The following is a 20,366-nucleotide window of genomic DNA, read 5'->3' as shown; positions in this document are numbered from 1 at the left end:
TATTTTAAATAGATAAGGTTACGTATTATAATAGTTAGTTTTATGATAAATTTATTAATATTATTTCTATGTTATTAGTTTTTATGATTATTGTTCTATTTATGGTTAGTTGAAAAAATTGACTTTTAAAAAAAATCTAAATGTAGCTATATTCTACGGGAGTACATGATTAGCACGCAGTTTAGAAGTTTAGAAAAACTGAACATGGATTCACTGGACAGCAGAATTTGGCCTCAAACAGGTATTGTATTGAATACTAATCAGACCGGCATGGTACTTGTCGACGGCGATCACTTTTACGGCGCCGTGGATGCCGCTGGAGACTTCGACTTCAACGAGACCCGGACGTGATGGGCCGAGATCCTACCGGACGCGTCCGTGGAAACCTTCCCCAGCGACGGGCGCCGCGGCTCCATGCCCGCGCCAGCTTCCAGCCGCCTCTTGAGCACGCTCTTCCGTATCCCGTCGCTGTCGAACAAGAACGCGGCGCACACCGGCAGGTCGGACTCCTCCTCGTCGTCGTCGCAGCCCATGATGAGCTCCAGCGGCAGGTCGAAGTAGGCCGACGACGACGAGGCGGCCTCGCCGTCGTCGAGTCCCAGGCCCAGGCCCCGCGAGGACGATGCCGCCGACAGGGACCCGCAGTCGAAGCGCTCGAGCGACACGGCCAGCGACACGGTGCTGGGCCGCGCGGAGCACGCGCCTGGGTCGCCGGGATCCACGGCGGCGGCGTTCTTGCCGAACGCTCCCGACGAATAAGAGCGCGCCGCCTCCGCCGCCGTGGGAGTCGGTGGTTTGACCCTCCTGGTGAGTCCCGGGACGTACATGCAGCACGTGAACGGCGCTCTCCCGGCGTGCTTCGCCGGCTTGCCCCGGCCGTCCTTGGCGTAGCCGAAGGAGTACTCCTCGGCGACCGCGGCAGCGATCAGCGGCACGTCGCTGCCCCAGCGCTGCGGCTCCGTCGCCTTCCGCTCCGGCGACGAGGTCAGGGCAACGTCGAACCCGGCGTCCGCCAGCTCCGTCTCCCAGCCGGCGGACAGCTTGCTCCTCGGCGGCGGCTCCCCGGAGCGCGCCGAGTGCACATCGTCGACGCCCAACCCGGTGGGCGCGGCTGACGGGGCCTTTATCCCGCCGGCGATCGACGCGCGCGGAGATGACGACGCCGCGGTGCCAAGCACGGTCGCGCCGTCGTCGAACCGCGCCGGCGACATGCTGGCGCGGCGGTCGTCCACGGAGACGGAGGGGATGGGCAGGGGCCTGTCGATGTCGAGGCGGGAGAACTGCCGGAGCGAGAAGGGGTCGACGGCCACGTCCCTCACCTCCGGCTCATCCGGGCGCGGCGGGCGCTGCCACCGGAGGGTCTCTTCCCACGACGCTCCATAGATGGAGTCCCTCGCCATGGCTGGACGCGCGCGTGCTGCAGCGGCGGGAGGGTAACGAGGCAGTGATTGGATCGGAGCTCAGACCTGAGCCCGTGGCGATCGGGTCGTGGGTTTTGACACTATGAAGCGGAGTGGTGGATGGCACGCTCGCGCGTTAGTGGTGGCGGCGTTCGTGCCCACTCTCGTTGCCTTGGCGCGCAGTATTCAATTTGTGGCGCTGGCGTCATGACCACGTTGGCACCATCTTCATGGGCCGGAATTGGGGAAGCGGGCCGGCGGCCTTGGACGAAACACACACACACACACACACACACACACACACATCTCAGCATAATTTATGGGCCTAAAAACCTTAATGCGAACCATTTATGGGCCGCAAACGGAGAGGGTTGGCTTGCTAAACGTTTAAGCCTTTTGATTTTTTGAACATCCAAACCGTTTTCTCGGCAGCGTTACGACAAAAATCTCAACTTTCGAGTGTTGTTCAAACTTGCACTACATTTGAGTGCTTTAATAAAAAGGCTCAAGTCTCATATAAAAAAAATACTACTTCATTTGTTTCAAATATAAGATGGTATAGTTTTGTCCTAAGTTATACTTTAACATCAAACTAGTTTCATTGAGTTCACCATAGAATATGTATTTAGTTGTGTTATAAGTGTCAATATATTTTCCCATAAAATTGGTAAAAGTTAGATTTAGAACAAGTGCAAATAATTTTATTTTAGAACGGATGGAGTTCTAAACCAACCCTTAGTCGTTGTTCGATAAATTTGTATGAAATATGTCGTAGCTCGATATAATTTGTTTTTATTTGCCAAAGTGCAAATAAATTTTTATTACCGTTTGGTATAAGGTAATGACTTTGAAATACTTTGTGATCCGTCCAGCTGTCGATTACTGTACACGTACGATAGAGATTAGAGAGGGTAGGACGTGTTCGTTCGAGAAGATAAGATGATACAACGTTGTTCTGAGCTCTGATTCGCTAGCCCCTGTAGCATTGGTTGAGGGCCAGACAGCCAGCTGGTCGAAGATGACCCAATTTAATATATGGCGGCCTACAAGTTGTTATGTACCATGTGATGCACACATTGTACCCGGTACACTGACGACTAACGAGTCGGTCTGCAGAGTTCACACCATCGTTCTGTCGTTCGTCCACAAACCATCAATCCATCTGGCCGATCTTTATGCAACAAAGCCTTGCAACATAAGGCACTTTATTTTGTCGTATCTGAATCTCCACCAAATTAGGAAAAAAAACACAACATAATTGCTACAACAAGCGTGTAGAGTCTAGTCTGATAAATGGCACAAAGTTGGAGAGGAAATTCAGCTAGCCGCACAATTTCTTTTGCAAAAAAAAAAAAATTGCTGCAAAATTTTTTTTGCTAGAAACTAGTAGAAATATATAATGGTCAACGAGCCTGAGTCCGAGAGCAGTACTGTGTGCTACTTATACAGAATAGTCTATCCATGTCCTCATTCTCATGTTCTGAAATAAAAGAGAGTCCCCATCTTCCATGAGTCATGACGCCGACCGAGCATAACTTATCCTTCGAGTCCACGGACGGCGACGGCACACGAGCTGCGCGAGGCCGCAAAGAATACCCCCGCCCGCAGGCCGCAGCTGCACTCCGGCGGCGACGGCGTCGCCGGAGCCCGCTGTACGTGTCGCGCCCGGCAGCGGCGCCGATCGGACGGCCAGAATAATGTATTCGCGGCGGTTGCAAGGTCAGGATCTGAGCTGGCACGCGCCGCCCACCTACTGGGCAGCTGGGAGTGAGGTCGCCGGTGACAACTGGCGGGGCGGGTGAGCTGGTTCCCCGGCGACGAATTCCGAGCGCGGGGGGCCACGAGGAGATAACAAACGGCGCAAAGGTTATCCGGGGAGATCGGGCCGTGATCCTGGCAGAAAATGACACTGCTGCTTCTGCAGGTCGAAGCCTTACCTACGCCCATGATTCATGGCAGATCATTGTTTTTGAGATGTTAAGGTTCGGATCACTGGTTTGTAAAAGCCAGTATGGTTCTTGAAACAAAAAAAAAAGATAATGTAATTTTAACATCATACATGATACATCCAGCATTGCAATCAGTATACATAGCTCTGGGCCTCTCCGCCTCTGGTTTACACTTTACACCAACCACTTACCTGTGCGCTTGCCCGTTTCGGAATTCAGAACGCCTTCACCAACTCTTGGATTACAATTTTGTCCATTTCCTGCAAGGAGATCATGCTCTGGCTTGTGTGCTCGAGAGGGAGCAACACGTCATTGCTCATTGCTTCCTTCCGTCTTCGTGTCTACACTTGGCTCCACTTTTTTTTTCACATACGTGCCAGAAAGAGGGAAAAAAAATTACTAGGCCCTAATTCTCGTCCCTTAGCCAGCTATATTTGTCAGATCATGTCAAATAAATCCTTCCAAAAAGATGTCAAAGAATCCTTCTAAAAAGATAGCTAAGGGGGAAAAATTACCACATGTCAAAGAAACCATAAACCTTGCCATATCCATTCAATGATAGTACTAAATACTACATCGATTTCATTTTCATATGGTAAATTTAATAGTGTTCAATTACACTATGAACTTATCCTTGGAACACGTCTAAGTATTTCACACCAGGGATATAGCAGTAGTACTAAATTTCAGCTTTCTCTGTCAACAGAAAACACACACAATTATGGGCCGCAACATCGTCCACGAGGCAGGGCCGGCTGGGCCCCCTCTGGCAGGCCGCGGCCGCCTATAAAACCCGGCTCCGGCCGCCTGCCGTTGGCCGCATCCAACCAAACACCTCCTCCCCCTCCCCCAGCGTCGGAGTCTCCGCCCCGCATCGACTTGACTTGTCCCCATTCCTCAGCTCCCCCACTCACCACCGAACCGAGCGGGATGGCGGCGTCGGCGTCCAAGGAGGAGGTGATCGGGAAGCTCAACGTCCGCGTGGTGCGGGGCAACAACCTGGCCATCTGCGACCCGCTCACCCACACCAGCGACCCCTACGTCGTCCTCCAGTACGGCGGCCAGGTCACCCTCCCCCTCTTCCTCCTCCGCCGCCTCGTCCCGTTTCTTCTCCGCAGCATTTCCTCTCGGGGGGTGGGGGGGGGGGGGGTGGACACAACAATTATTGATCTTCCCGATGCCTTGTGGTGTCCCGTCGGTTTGTCTGTATCGGCTGCGAATCTGCTCGCTTTACGACTTTTCACGATTCTGTTTATGTGGATTGGCCGGCGAGCGATCCATTGGGTATCTTCTGGGCAGATGTTGAACGCGGCGCCATGATTTTCTACTTCTGTTCAACAACGAATGAGTCGAAATCCTGGCAATAAATTGCCAGGAGGTGAAATTGTGCCCGACTGACTGCGGTTCTAGCTTGCTCATGGATTCGCATAACCAGCCCCCATCAGGCGTGCCCTTTGAAAGGGTTATGCTGCAGTTTGGGGAACATTGAACTGGGGGACAGAGCATGAAACCAAAACCTGCATCAAATTCACATTGAAGTAACAAATAATAACTGGGTGATAACATTTCTACTTAACCAGGCACTGATCCTGCACAGGTTTGCAAAGATAAGCCTGAACATGTACTGTAAGCAAGCAGTACCTCTGTAATCTGCATACCGTTCCAGGATCAAAATGGCATATTACCTAGTGAATTGCTTACCGGCCTTCTATTTTTCCGGGGGTAGCACTTGATATTTTTTGCTAACATAACTTTCATCCATTCGTGTTATTCATGATCTTTTTTAGTTTCTGTATTATTGGCTTGTGTGGTCAAGCGCTTAGGTCCACCGTTGCTGAATGGCATGATTACCAACTGAATGCATAATATAGTGCACTAAAAACTTTTTTAGGATTCTGAAAGCGCTAGTTCTATTTTATCCAGTTGACTTCAGTTCCAACGTCATGGATGCCTAATCAATTTATTCCTTTCTGTTATTCTATATTCGCCTGATGGGAGTTTTCATTTAATGGTACAGAAGGTGAAGACTAGTGTTCAGAAGAAGAATCCCAATCCAGTCTGGAACGAAGTGCTGCAGCTCTCAGTAACACATCCTACAAAGCCAGTGCACCTTGTAAGTTATTTCAATTGGTCCAACACATTTGCTCTCCGAAATTAAACATATTGTGGAAATATGTGCAACAGACCATTTAGTTTTTGAAATTAACGATTATTAATGTAAAACTTTTCGAGAACAGAATTTCCCCTTTCTAAAAAATATGGATGATATGAACCGTTTCTGTCATACATCCACTGGTATCACTGCAGATAAGAACCAAGTTGACCACAAACATTTCTAACTATCCAATGACCAGGATTTTTTTTTAATTTCTGAATTTGCTAATACCATGCAGGAAGTTTTTGATGAAGACAAATTCACAGCAGATGACAGCATGGGTGTTGCTGAGATCAACATAACTGACATATACGATGCTGCAAAGTTGAATCTGAGCCATGCCACTAATGGAACAAGAATCAAGACAATCTATCCGGTTGGCGTAAACTACCTTGGCGGTGAGAGTCATGTTCAATGGAAGGATGGCAAGGTCGTCCAGGACATGATTCTGAAGCTGAAGAAGGTCGACAGTGGCCTGATTGTGGTGCAGCTGGAGTGGGTTCATGTTCCTGGTGTCAAGCTGTGAGCCATGTCTGAGTGAGGGTTGCGATGGCTGCTTTGATGGAGCTGCAGTTGTTGTTGGTTCCTGGTTCGAGTGTGTCATTGTAAACTATATCGTGGTCGTGGTGATTTGCGGTGTATGAGTGACTGCGTGTGCTGTTGGTTTGAGTGTGATGTTTTATTCGAGGTACTTCCTGGTTGCATGATGTGGGTGTGAAGTTTGTGGTTCATCAATAAGGAACGCCCTGTCTATGTCAAGTGTAGTGATATGTAAATTAAGAACTTGGCACTGAAATATAAGTGATTTGGGCGTTAATTGTTTTTCCTTAAAATTCCAGTTTGTTCCTGCAAATTTCCCTGTTGGCTCCTATCAGAATTTTGTTGTAGGGAAGGAGAAGAGCGTCTCTTGATAATCGATGTTTGTGGTTTTATTAACCATACATGATGACTCAAATTCAGATCATTGGAAATTTAGGATGTAATCATGTAATTGGCTGAACTCATAGTCCAACTACTCATATGGCTGAAACTGAAAGGCTGATTCATCAGGTTATCAGCATCTTTTTACACTGATTTCCTCATTGTTCAAGAGGACTATCACGTCGTACAGGTCTCCAAGTTAAAGGATTCTCAAAATGAGACAAACACCACACGCCAAAAAAAAGGCCGAACACAAAACTCGAAGTCTCGAACGAGATATGCCGGTACCGGTACTGGAACATCCATCCTAGAGTAGGGAGAGCTGAACGCGCCTCTCTTTCAGTTTCAATGCTACGCTACAGCGGCGGGGGGGTTGGGCGGGGGCGGGGGTAGGTATCGTTCACAAGATTTGCTTCGTTACTAAAATTTGGCAAAATTCAATCGAGCTTGGCAGTTGGCAGAATGTCTTGCAATGTTTAACGAAACCGAAGGTTCCCAAAGGGAATAGGATTAAATCTTATCCAGGCATTTTCTCTCTTTTAGACTTGAAATTTTTTTATTGCCTATTCCTGGTGCAATTTTAGCTCGCTTTCATTTCTCCAAGTTCGGCTAGGTCATTTGTTTAGATTTGCTTCACCTTACAGCTATTCATAAACAAGCTTTGTGTGTCAAATTTCACATAAGGGTGACTACGAAAATGCAAAAAGAAAAAATATTAGAATGTGTCAGGCCGCGCAATAGGGCGACATTCCCTAAGCTTTGATCAAGGCTCACGATAGATCACACTCACACCTGCGACAATTTCCAATGCTGACAAACGAGTTACGAGTGGACACGCAAAAAAGATTGAAATCATTCTCCTAGTTCACAGCAGATCAAGGGATCGTCAAAGAATATGTTGCTAACATCCCTTTCAGCTTCCGGCACCTCGATGGCGTTCTGGTACAGCTCGTGCGATGTCAGGCTCCTGTTCCTAATGTCGACGGTGATCGTCCAGTGCGGCTCCGCGGACTCCCAGCGTCCTTCCACTACGAAGTGAAGCACATCGGCTTGCCTCATGTCGACCATGGGAAACCCCGGCATCGAACGCGGCAGCGGCGACCGCCGATACTTCCGGTCCGACCAGAGCTCGCTGAACCGGAGGGTGTGCTCCTTCGTCCACTCCAGCTCCGGCGTCCTCAGCGTCCATGTCGTGACGGTGCCTTCACCAGAGGATCTCGGAGCTCCCCGTAAACGGCCGTCATCGGGGGAGCTCCGGGCTCGCCGGAACCAGCCGTCGTCGACGTCGACGAACCAGAGGCGGCCTCCGCTCACGCAAGCCGTCCTGTACTTCGCCGGCAGCCCGCGACCGTCGAGGAAGTGGTCCCAGAACTCGGGCAACGGGAACCGGACGAAGCGGAGCGAGGGGTCGGCGGCGGCGACGTCGCAGAGGAGGATGCCGCGGTGGTAGTCCGCCCAGCACATGGACTCGCCGAAAGCGAACACGGCGTCGGTCTCGTAGCACAGCGGGTAGAGCCCAATGCTGGCTGGCATGTCGAGCCGCTTGAGCTCCCACTTCTTGGTGGCGGAGGAGTACCGGAAGAGCTCGGCCACCTCGCCGCCCGTGCCGTCGCCGGCGTCGCGCGGCTGGAGATCGACCACGAAGAAGTCCTTGCCGCCGCCGCCGCAGCGGGCGACACCCCACCACTCCGCCAGCCGCCGAGGGAGGGGAGGCACTTGAGCCACGGCCACTCCGCGCCGGCCTTGAAGACGAAGAAGTTGTCCGGGTCCAGCCGGCACGAGAGCGCGCCTTCGGCTTTGACTAGCATGTGGATGAGGAGAAGATCGCCGTCGGCGGCGACGACCTCGGGTTCGCCGCCGTAGGCGCAGTCGTCGGTGTCGAGGTGGACGTAGGAGGCCGCCGGCGGGGCCGCGAGGCGGAGGGACACGCGCACCTCTCTTCCGTTGATCGTCCTGGTCCTGGACACTGCCGTGGCTGCGGACGAGGAGCAGGGCGCGAGGACGTCTCCCTCTCTTTTTTCTATAATAACAGAAGAGCTGCGTATCATTTCATTAAATAGGAGAATAATTAAAGTTCAAAATTATTAAATTTTTACAACGCGGGTCGACCGGGCACACGCACACGGGTAGAAAGGTGGATGCAGCTACATGGGTAACCGTTACAACCAAAATAAAAGGAAAGGAAGATCACTGCATCACAACATGAGACGACCGACCGAGCGCTAAGAGGCCCTTGGCACCAGCTGCAGACCACAGGGCAGCATCTGTCGCAATAGCATTCGAAAGCTCTGAAGGGTTCTCCTCTGATCCTCTGCTAAAGACTCGATCATTCCTCTCCTTCCAAATTCTCCAAGATACAAGCATGAAGTCTAAACCTTTTTTCTGCACCTTGTTGAGGCCGTTTCTTTTTGTCAGCCACCAATCCAGAAGTGATACATTCTGTGTGGGTTTTGTGTTACGGATCCTCAAAATCTGACTAACAGTGTGCCATACTTGCTGGGAGTAGCTACATCTAGCAAACAAATGCTCTGAAGTTTTTGACTGCTGGTCACATAAGACGCACTCATCCCTGTCCTGCAAGCCATGGCGTTTACGCCGCGCTGATGTCCACAGGCGTTCTCTCAGCACTAAGCACATGAAAAATTTAGTTTTGAGCGGAACCCAAGCGCACCAAAGCGCTTTTGCCACCGGAAACTTTGTGGATCCGTAGAAGAATACTTTATAGGCTGATCGTGCTGAATAAATCCTTGAACTTTCCCACCTCAAGGACACTCGATCCTCAACTCCACCAGGCAGCTGGACCCCTGCGATCGCATGTCCAGCATAGCTGGATGTACTGTGAGAGCGCTTGTACTGTAGCGCGTCCGACAACATCTCTAATCCACTGCTTATCGTGTAGAGCATCCGCTACTGTCCTTGATCGTTTGATTCGCGGGTTGATCATCTGGCAAAGGTCCGGTGCAAGTATACATGGGGACGAGGGACCAAGCCAGTTGTCCATCCAAAAGAGTGCCAAATTACCATCACCAAGAGTAACCTGAATGGATGCTTGGAATATGCTGAGCAGGTTGCTGTCTCGATCAAAATCAGTTGGCAAATTCCTCCATGGTCTCTCTATATCTGTTCTTCTAAGCCACATCCATCTTAGCTCTCAGTGTAGATGATGCAATGCGCAAATCTGGCACGCCCAGACCACCGAAATCAAAGGGTCTGCAAGCAATAGGCCAGGCCACCATACATTTCCCTCCCAAGGCCTTGCTCTTCCCTGCCCACAAGAACCCCTTTCTTCTCTTGTCAATCTCTTGCAGGACCCAGTCCGGTACTTTCAAGGAGATTAGAGTATGCGTGCATATGGAGCTCATCACCGCTTTGACCGCTGTCAATCTTCCTGCCTTATTCATGAGATGTCCTTTCCAAGTTGGAATAGAAGCAGAGACCTTATCAATAAGTGGTTGGAAATGTGTTTTCCTCAGGCGTCTAGTGGTGAGTGGCAGTCCAAGATACTGAATTGGGAATTCGGTCACCTAGGCAGGGAAGATGTTTCTGATTCTATTGATTTGGCTTTCAGAACAAGCTATGGGAGCAATGAGACTTTTGTGCAGATTGATTTGCAGGCCTGATGCATTCCCAAAGAAGCCGAGAACTTCCTTGATTGTGATGATATCCTGCACCATAGGTGATGAAAAGAGCACCACGTCATGCTCTTGCGAGGCTTCGCGCATGGCTGTTTCTACTGGAGGATGCATGGTACCAAAGGACTCCCCAATCTGATTGAGCTCGACACGAGCACCATGGAGGTTTCTGCCCTCGGCCTCCCTGCTGGTCACAGGATCTCGGATTTTGTCATCGTGGAGTCAGGTGAAGGCAGAATTGGGATGTTTGCTGCGCTCATCAGATTGAACCCTCTGTGCTGCTCTTCTCTGCAAACAGGCAAGATCTCATCGAGGGTGCCGGCGAATGGGTGCTAGAGAATCGAGTCACCCTGCCTGAACCAGGCAGGCATTACATGTTAGGTGTGGCTGATGGGAAGTTTCTCCTGCTAAGTGACTGATCGGATGCTAGTTCGTCGGAGAGGGGTGTTAGGTTTTGTTTAAGGTTGCTAGATTTCAAGACTTTGCGATATGGTCGCAGAGGATCTTGGCGGTAACTTCATCTGGAGCCCCCAGCCAGTGCCGTTTACGTATTATCCAGCGTCACTGTCATCTCCTACTATATGAAGTGGTAAGCTTGCGCTCTCCGCTAGCTCCTTTTGCTTTCACACTCTTTGCAATGGAAGAATAGGAAAGAAAGAGGGCTGTTTTCACTTGTGTTTCGCTGTACTATTTAATTTTTATCATAGCAGACTGTAAAAAATTCATTATAGTTTTTTTTAATAAAAGCAAACTGCCCTTCATAGTTTACCGTTTTAGTTCTTCTACGACAATTTACTGGTGTTTTTACTGGCTCGCTGCTTTGCTTAGTGGTGTTTCCTGTCTTTTGCAACAGTGTTTCCAGTCATTGTAACTGATAAGACGGTAACATATCAGGGTGAATGTTTCAGTTACGCAATGTGGCCAGCTCGGTGTAATAGATAGTAGCTAGTAGTGTGATCGGATGTAAGATGGGGTGCTGCCGCATATATCTGCTGTCAAATTAACTCTGCCATGTCATCTAGCTGGTGGGTAGCAGAACGAGTTTGCCGGGGCGCCCTCCACGTACACTCCAGCCGTCTAGCGAGAGCGAGGCCAATGAGACTTTGCTCCCTCATCGATTGCCATCTATGCGCTCTGCTCCCCGGTTGCTATTACATGGTAGCAGAAGAGTAGCATTTTAAAGATATACGTGTATTTCTACCTTTCGTAGGCCAGTAGGCCCCGGCGGCAGGTTTTTGCCGTTGCCGCCGCGAAGTAGCACGGCGGCGAGGTAGAGGAGCGAGGACAGGAGCAGCGCGGCGTAGAGGAGCGTGGCGGTGGCGCGCGCGTCCATGCCGCCGGGGTCAGCTCAATCAGTCGGTGGCGTGGGTGAGGGATCCAAAGGTGATTGATTTGTGGGGTAGCAGCTGCCAGATATAGCTAGCGGCCGGGCAGGGCAGAACTCAAAGGTATTCTTTGTCAGCTCTCCAGCATCTGAATTCTGAAGTGTGCAGCAGAACTGCAGGCTTGCTAACTACTCGTTCGTAGGTCGTTTTGATTTTTATATTATTATGCATCTAGATATAATATCTATGAATCTAGCTAGAAAATCTAAAACGACCTACAATTTGAAACGGGGAGAGTAGTACCTAGCAACATCGCGACCAAACAATTGAATGCAAACATTCATCAGGGATAGCGCAGGTCCACACTCCTATCGAACACGAATGAGAATTCATTTATATTTATATATCTCATGACATACTTCAATCTATAATAATTTAGAGCATAGAAGATGCACAAAAGGAATCCTCCATGTTCTGCAGCCTGTCATCCTAACTACGACCTGCAAAACCAGAACTAGTTTTTCTCAGAATGGCTATACAGAAATTGTGTTATGCGGATGTGCTCCTACCGAATGGTTTTAAGAGATAGAACCCATTCTAAATCAATGAGAGGGTATGTTAGTGTTTATTAACTGTGGGTAGGGTCTCTAATTTAGTTTAGTAAATTTAAGGATCAGGCTCGATAAGGATCATGCTAAAATACTATATGATTTTGAGCTACAAATAAACAGGCCTTGTATTGTGAAGGAGGTACAAGAGCTATGATCCATTACCACCCCTACCTGCGGTTAGCTCGAGACACTAGCACACCTTGCTCGCCAGCAGCACAGTGTTGTAGAACTTATTCTTGAGATCACGACGTGCGTTTAGCTCCTCTATCGTGTTGACATAAAGATTGTAGTCCAAGGCTTCAACGCGCAAGCGATTTGGAAAGCACAGGCTGAAGGGAAGCACAAGTTCTTCGCCTGGCTCATGGTGCAAAGTAAGCTGTTAACAGCAGACAAATTATCGGTGAGGAATTGGCCATGCAACCCGGTTTGCCCTCTATGCAATCAAGAACAGGAGAGTGCAGTACACCTCCTGCTACGCTGCTCATTCTCACTATCAGTTTGGAACCGGATCGAAACGTGGTCAGGAGGACTTGTGAAGGTGCCAGAACAACAAGAGGATGTGGAGCAATGGTGGAACCAAGAGCTTGAGAACCTGTCAAAGAAGACGAGAAGAGCCAAAGCAGCACTTCTAATGTATACGGCGTGGAATTTGTGGAAAGAGAGAAATCGAAGAATATTTGAAGATTGCCGAGCTGATGAGGTTCAATTGGAGTTTGACATCAAATCAGAAATAATGTTGAGGAAATTGGCCTGTGGAGGACCGGAGTTAGTTTAATTTTAATGTTAATTAGTCTGATAGAGGAGCTTTTAACTTTATGTAATATCAACCTTGTATGAACTCGTTCTATGCTCTTCTTCTTAAATGACAATGCAGTGCTCCTGCAAGCTTTTCAAAAAAAAAAAAAACTCTCCAATCCAACTCAGACTTCACAGATTCTCTCACTATGAAGTGAATCACCCCATCTTGTTGCAGATCTATCAGTGGGAATCCAGGAAGCGATCGAGGCAACGGTGACTGCTGGTACTTCACCACCAACCAAAGATCACTAAGGACAAAGGTGTGTTCCTTCTCCCACTTCAACTCCAGCGTCTTCAGTGTCTACAGGGGCGGAGCCAGGCCTCTTTGTTGATGTCAGCTGACATCGATGATTTCCTACAAAATCAGTAGAAAATCACTCTTCTACACTGTTTGTCCGTGAAGCTGACATCAACATGTAATAGAGTTGACACCGGTGGCTCCGAGAGCTGGCTCCGCCTCTGAGTGTCCACATCGAGACTGAGCACTCGGACCTTCCTCCACTTACGAACCTTCCATCATCAACGTTGATGAACCAAATCTTCCCTTTATTCACAGCAACCGTCCGGATCTTCTCCGGAAGTTCGCGCCCATCGCACATTCCAAGACGAGTTTCGATTCCAGGAAAGCGCACGAACCGTAGGTCAATGTCATCAGCTGAAACATCACAGTAAACGATTCCCTGATGGTAATCAGCCCAGCACATGTAGGCTCCATAGCAGAATACGGAATCTGTGTGCCAGCATATGGGATAGAAACCATTCTCCGGGTCTTCGGGGCAGTCGAGATGGAAGAGCTTCCACTCCTTGGAGAGTGAGGAGTAGCGGAAGAGCTGCGCTACCTTCTCCCTGTCCTCACCCACCAATGACTGCAGGTTGGCCGCGAAGAAGTCGTCGCCGCCGCTGTGAAAGACGCCGGTGGGTTGGCAGCGGGCCAGCGGCCGAACCAGTCGTCGCCCAGCGTAGGGAGGGCGTAGAGCTGCGGCGACTCGGGGCTGGCCTTGTACACGAGGAAGTTGCCGGGGAAGTCGGACGGAGACTCGCCTGGGACGGCGACGACCATGTGGATGAGGTCGCCGTCGGCGGAGACGACCTTGGGCGTGCCCCCGTACACGACATCGTCGGTGTGCAGCTGCACGTACGAGGCCATCGGCGGGGGCGCGAGGCGGAGGGAGACGCGCACGGCCCGATCGTTGCTCGTCTTCGAGAAGGCATCGGTCGAGGAGAAGGGGAACTGGTCCTGGATGACACGGCGGTCGAACGTCGCCCACTCCAGCTTCGCCTCCGGCGCGGTGCCCTCGGTCAAGGCAAGCGTGTGGTACGCCACCGCCATGGGAGGACACTGGAGAGCGGTGCGGCAGCTCGAGGAGGGCGGCGGCGTCCGGCGGGCGGGCCGACCGGACGGGGTAGGGCAGCGTGGCACAAGTATGATGGATTCTGGATTCTGGCTGGAGAAAGGAGGTGGGGAATTTTTGTGGGAAAGGAAGGCGGCCTCGAAATCGAACCGGGCACTTCACCCGTTTCCGTGCGGCTGGCTGCTGTACAAGCCGGTGGGCTTGCCGCTTGGGAAAGGTGGGCCTTGGCCGGGCTGGTAACGGCCTCGAAATCGAATCCGTGCACGACTGGTGGCCTTAGCCGCTTGGGTCTCCGCTCCGCACGCGTTTGTGTTTCACTCGAAGAAAAGAAATCGAGCATTTTATAAAAAAAAAATCGAGCAGGACTGCACGAGAGCAGCCGTCATCATAGCAGTAGCAGACTATAAAAATTCCATTTTAGTTGCATGTGCAACTACCCTTCATAATTTACCATTTTATTTTTTTCTGGTCCTTGACATATTATTGGTGTCATAGGTAACTTCTGTTTATATAGTTTTTAGTGGCTCGTTTCTTTGCTTAGCGGTGTTCTTTTTTTTGAACTAAAGCTTAGTGATGTTCTAAAGCTTGTGAATCATCATCTGTTTCATGTCTTGTGCAGTGTGCAGCCGTGCTCTCTTTTTTTTTTTATTTAGGAAATCTGTTTGACAGTGTCTTCTTAGGACGACCATTGACAGTGTCTTCTTAGGGCGACCATAATACGGTGAAAAAGCAGTCCATAAGTATATTCCATTCAGCCCTCTTATTCCATTGTGTGTGTAAGTAGTTCATATGAGAGAAATAGCAAAAGCTACATGTAGCATATGATCGATCCATAAGACAATAAAATAGCATATGTGTATAGTACAACATTAAACAAATAGGGTAGTTGGCAGCCAAGTAACCTTTGCAAGCCAACATGTCGATGTTGCTGTTGTGGTCTTTTCTATAGCTATTTTTACCTCGAGTAGGACTCACTTTTACTATTTATTATTGTGGCTTTTTTCTGTAGCTATGAACTCCCTACTGTAGGTCCCATCTATTTAAACTACTTTGCCAAATATATTTTGTGGTCATCCTTATTACTTACCTTTGGGATTTGACCGTGTCTTAGATCCCTTGGTTCCTAGATTGTGGTTGGCCCATGAACCCATTCCAATTGATTTTTTTTTTATTTCAGTATGCCTGCAATTTCATTAGTTCTAAATAGAACTCCAACACTTCCTGAGTAGCGATGTGCTTGTGTCTTGCCGGTCGATGCACACATTGCATTTAATAACTGTCCTGAGCTATCCGGAAGTGCTATTGGATGGTTCTTGTGAGCATGCTCTCATTGATCACACTGCACGGGGCCTCTGCTAACGCATGCGGCATGCACACACACCAGTGGCCAGTACAAATCTTTTAGACTTAACGATACGGATACAGTGACAATCTTGTAAAGCATTGATGAAATTCAGATATTCTCACAGCTATTGATGTATAACAGATCCAAAACTGCTTGTATTTGTAACTAAATTAAGGAGGAAGAAGTGCATTTGATTTGAGCCCAAGGTTTCCCTGGAAACCGCAGCTCCGGAGTCCGGACGGACGCATGCAAAAACTGCAAATCGTCTCCGGAGAAACTTTCCCAACGGAACGATGAAAGCCTCTCTCAGTCTGTCAGTCACACTCACAGCACAGCACACTGGTTTTTCTTTTTCTTTTTTCTTTTTGCCTGGCCAGGGCGAATATCTTGAGGATGATTCGTTTCCCACCGCGGAAAAGGAACCCCGAACCCGCATAAAACAAGCCCGTCCGTCTCTTTCGCCACCCCCACGACTCCTCCTCTCCTTCCCCATCCGCCTTGCGCTCCCCACAGCCTCACGCACTCATCACCTGCTGCGCTGCGCTTCGCCGACCCGCTTCGCCCGTCGCTGCAAGGATGGAGCAGACCTTCATCATGATCAAGCCCGACGGCGTCCAGAGGGGCCTGGTAATCTGGTTCTTGTTTCCCGTTTCCGGAGAAGATTCTAGCGTATTTAATTGATCCCGGCCGCGGCTTGGTGTTTGTTTGCGACAAGCTTTGATTTCGTTTTGGTGATTGGGTCTCGGCGCCATGTGTTGTATGGTTTTTTGATCGGGAGTTTCTTGTGTAGGTCGGAGACATCATCAGTCGGTTCGAGAAGAAAGGATTCTACCTCAAGGGTAAGGGAGAATTTTTTTTTATATAATTATAAAATTGATTTCTGGACCTCGTACTCTAAGTATGAATTTGCCTGTTATTTAGGCTAAGATTTGATTCACGTAGACCTGGAATTCGCAGTCCAGTGGCCTCTTAAATTTGTTTGATTTATCTTCGCTGTGTTTTGCAAGGACACGTAATGGGGTATGATTAGCGTCTAGAAGAAAACAGATATTGCGGTGTGGTAGCTGGTAGCAGGAATATTGTGTGGACATTTGATTGATTGAAAAATCAAGATCTTCTGTTATGCGCCAATGATTGGTTCCTTTCTATCTGGACAGCCGATGGTCCTAGCATTCTGAAATTAAGTGCAGCTGCTGATGCGCTGTAAAGTCTTATCATGAATTATAGATTAACGGCACATAAGTACTAAGGTAAAAAAACATGAATGACTCCAACAGAAGATAATAATCTATATATCCTTGGCCAGTCATTACTGTGGGTACCATACAGAACAAACTTTTCAGTCAAGATTTTCTCAAGATAAAGCAAAACAAAACCTTATGAGAGACAATTTTGTTCAACTCTCCTTATGTTTACCTTGATGAATCATCCATGAATAAGCAACCTAAGTACAAACATAAGCAGCTCAGCAATTGTTGTGTTAATGAATTGTTTTTAACTTGATGTGATGCAGGGATGAAGTTCATGAATGTGGAGAAGTCCTTTGCACAGCAGCACTATGCTGACCTTTCTGATAAGCCCTTCTTCCCTGGGTTGGTGGAGTACATCATTTCTGGCCCTGTTGTCGCAATGGTGTGGGAGGGGAAGGACGTTGTGTTGACTGGACGCAGGATCATTGGGGCCACCAGGCCTTGGGAGGCTGCCCCTGGCACCATCCGTGGTGACTATGCCGTGGAAGTTGGCAGGTGAACAATCTTTTCTTTGTCATTAGTTGTACTTTATAGTACCTATTTTAGTTTTTGAGCATTGTCACGACAATTTTGTGATTCAATGCCACGGCCATGGTTGGGGAGCCGTGCTGAACGCACATGATATTCAATGTAAGTAAATGTGGTTTATGTATTTAATCATTGCCAGTCAAATAAATGTATCAAATAAACAGCGTGTGCGTGAGGATATGCCCCATTCTGAAATATGTATGCGTGGTTTTAGAAAAAGAAAAGATTATTCAAGCACGTAATATTTAGTTGCGTGATGAATTGATGATAATTGGTTTGTTTAAGGTATGCTAAAAGTATGAAGTAGATTATCATCTGTTTAAAGCATGAAGTAAATAATATTGGTTTGTTTAAAGTATGAAGTAGATTATCATCTGTGCTTGGCTGTTGGTTATCATGCTAAACTTAGATGCTAACTCTGGGTTGTGCACATGATTCCTGAATCCCTGCATGTTTGGTCCTGCGCTAAATCTGTTGCGTCTTGTGTAGGAATGTCATCCATGGAAGTGACTCCGTGGAGAATGGAAAGAAGGAGATTGCTCTTTGGTTCCCTGAAGGCCTGGCAGAGTGGAGGAGCAACCTTCACCCATGGATCTATGAGGCTTAAGCTTCGAGATACTGGAAGCTTGGTTTCCTCTAAAATTGAGTTTTGCCTTAAGAGTTATCTGTTGGCTCTGGCTATGGAGTCATGGCTACTAGCGCCTTGTGGTATGTAACAGCTAAATGTGCCTGAACTTATGAGGCATTCGTGTTTTTGCCTTTGCGCCGGGTTTAATGTACTGTGCTTGCAAACCAACTGAGGTGATCTGAAATAAAATGTGTGACCCAGTAATTTGTTAGAAACTTGAGGTCATTGCTATTTTGTTTGCTCTAGCGGATCCCACCTTTATGCGTTAAATTACTGGTATGCTATGCAATTACTATAAACTGAGTTGGCCCGTTTCTCCAGCATGTTACATCAACACAATTTCAGTTAAAGCAGTTTTGAGCTTGTAGTTCCTGAGTATGAGGTGCTGTTTTTCCCCATTCAGGTGGGTTCTGGCTGTCAACAATTAACACTAGTAGAGATGTTGTGAATCATCAGCTACTTCTCGTGAATCGAACGAAGAAATTGTGTGAGGGAGAAAAAAAACCGTGATATGCTGCCTACACTGGGCATGTCCTACATTTTGACTCTTTCAAACTTTGCATGGAGTTAAGGACTAGCCAGTAGCCTAGTTTGAAAAAGAATGGGGAGTACACAGAACTACTGAGAAATGTCGATGATTCAAGAACTAAAATCAGACCAAGAAATTAAATGCCGTCACAAGGCTGGCGGGCTCTCGTCGGCATGAGAACTTGTCAACATGGGCCTCGAAGGTGGGCTGGACATATGGGTTGGCTGTTGGTATTAGGCCACACAAAAGCTTTACCCGACCCCTATTCTAAATTTTTTTTAATTAAGGAAACCAACCGGCGTCGACAATTCGCGATGAATGTCTACAGCCAAGGTGAAGGTCACAAGGTAGCACTCAGGCCACTGCGGTTACAACGGCAAACAGAGAAAAAGAAACACAAACTAAAGAAGCTAGTTCTGAGCCTATTCTTGGCTTTCCATCCAAAGCTTTTGAAAAACTCCATTACTGTAACTTTTAGCTTGTGACAACTCTCTTTTAGATTAGTCTTGTCTTCTTCTTTAGATAGCAGCGACCAACTTCTTGTCCAATAGATCCCCCTGAAAATAACCACCATAATACCCAGCAAAGAGCAATAGCCCCCACAAGGATTTGATATCTAAGCTTCAAAGAGAAATTTGCAAGCCAAGAACCAAACAAATTAGAGATACTGCTAGGTGGTTGAATACCAAAAGTGATATGTACAACATTCCAAATGAAGTGAGCTATATGACAATCAAAAAATAGATGTTGTATGGATTCATCAGAGCAGCAAAAGCAACATTTAGTGCTGCCCTGCCACTTCCTCTTAACCAGGTTGTCCTTTGTCAATACGACTCCCTTCATCAAATACCATAAAAATACTTTAACCTTGAAAGGTATTTTTAGCTTCCATGAGGCACATTTAGAGGGTGTTCCCTCTGTACTCATGAAATCAGCATATAAGGGTTTCACTGTGAATTTGTTGCTCTTGTTCAGCTTCTAAACAAACACGTTCCTTTGTCCATTCAGAGAGATACCTGCTACTCTTGCCACCAGATCAAGCCACTGAGCCAACTTATTCCCAGTCAAAGCCCTCCTAAAGGATACATTGAGAGGAATAGTGCCTAGCACTTTGGCCACCGATTCATTTTTCTTCCTAGCGATGATACAACGCTGGATATCTATCTTTTAAAGTTATATCTCCTACCCATAAATCTTCCCAAAATCTAGTTTGGTTTCCACTTTGGATTCTGAATGAGCCTCTGGATATGAACTGATCTTTAACTTCCATAAGGCATGTCCAGAACTACGAGTCCCCTGGTTTCTTATCTACTTGTGACAGTGTTTTGTTGTTTAAATATTTTCTCCTGAGCATTTCTTGCTAGACACCATCTTCATTTAACAATTTATACAGCCACTTGCTCAATAAACATCTATTCTGGACATCTAAATTAATAATTCCCAAACCACCCATACCTTTTTGTTGACATAGAATACTCCACTTGACTAGTCTGTACTTGTTCCTGTGCTCATCACACTAGTAGAAAAAACGAGATCTATAATAATCTAGCTTTTTTAAAACTCCTTTAGGAATTCTAAAAAAGGACATCATGAACATAGGCAAACTTGAGAGAACTGAATTTATAAGCACCAACCTTCCCCCTACTGACAACATTTTCCTTTTCCAACTGCTCAATTTTTTTTCTGAAATCTCTTTTCAATCTAACTCCAATCTTTATTACAGAGTTTACCGTAGTTCATTGGTAAGTCAAGATATCTCTACAAACAAAAAGCTGTACATACTCTCCTACCAGATCCTTAGCTTTACCGAAACAAAGTAATTCGCTCTTGTGGAAATTGATTTTGAGGCTAGATAACTTTTCAAAAGCACATAGCACTAATTTTAAGTTTTCAGCCTGCTCAAGGTTATTTTCCATAAAAAAGATTGTATTGTCGGCATATTG

The 20,366-nt window shown here is 47.6% G+C and overlaps 3 protein-coding genes across 3 annotated transcripts; 2 read left to right on the top strand and 1 right to left on the bottom strand.

Annotated features, from left to right (window-relative positions):
• Positions 1-158: 158 nt before the first annotated feature.
• On the bottom strand, positions 159-1,599 carry LOC140222008 (uncharacterized). Its single transcript, XM_072291980.1, has one exon. The coding sequence runs from the start codon at positions 1,398-1,400 to the stop codon at positions 297-299; it is 1,104 nt and encodes a 367-aa protein (XP_072148081.1). The 5' UTR covers positions 1,401-1,599; the 3' UTR covers positions 159-296.
• Positions 1,600-4,155: 2,556 nt separating this feature from the next.
• LOC117846464 (protein C2-DOMAIN ABA-RELATED 7) lies at positions 4,156-6,321 on the top strand. Its single transcript, XM_034727633.2, has 3 exons — positions 4,156-4,414; positions 5,367-5,462; positions 5,743-6,321. Exons 1-3 carry the CDS (start codon positions 4,280-4,282, stop codon positions 6,028-6,030), a joined length of 519 nt encoding a protein of 172 aa, XP_034583524.1. The 5' UTR covers positions 4,156-4,279; the 3' UTR covers positions 6,031-6,321.
• Positions 6,322-15,946: 9,625 nt separating this feature from the next.
• LOC117846446 (nucleoside diphosphate kinase 1) lies at positions 15,947-18,125 on the top strand. The gene is made up of 4 exons (XM_034727609.1): positions 15,947-16,115; positions 16,279-16,327; positions 17,002-17,233; positions 17,756-18,125. Exons 1-4 carry the CDS (start codon positions 16,065-16,067, stop codon positions 17,871-17,873), a joined length of 450 nt encoding a protein of 149 aa, XP_034583500.1. The 5' UTR covers positions 15,947-16,064; the 3' UTR covers positions 17,874-18,125.
• Positions 18,126-20,366: the final 2,241 nt, after the last annotated feature.

Source organism: Setaria viridis, chromosome 2 (assembly GCF_005286985.2).
Source record: "Setaria viridis chromosome 2, Setaria_viridis_v4.0, whole genome shotgun sequence".
NCBI lineage: Eukaryota > Viridiplantae > Streptophyta > Magnoliopsida > Poales > Poaceae > Setaria > Setaria viridis.
Note: the sequence above shows the minus strand (reverse complement) of the source record. Positions and strands in the feature narration are given on the sequence as shown.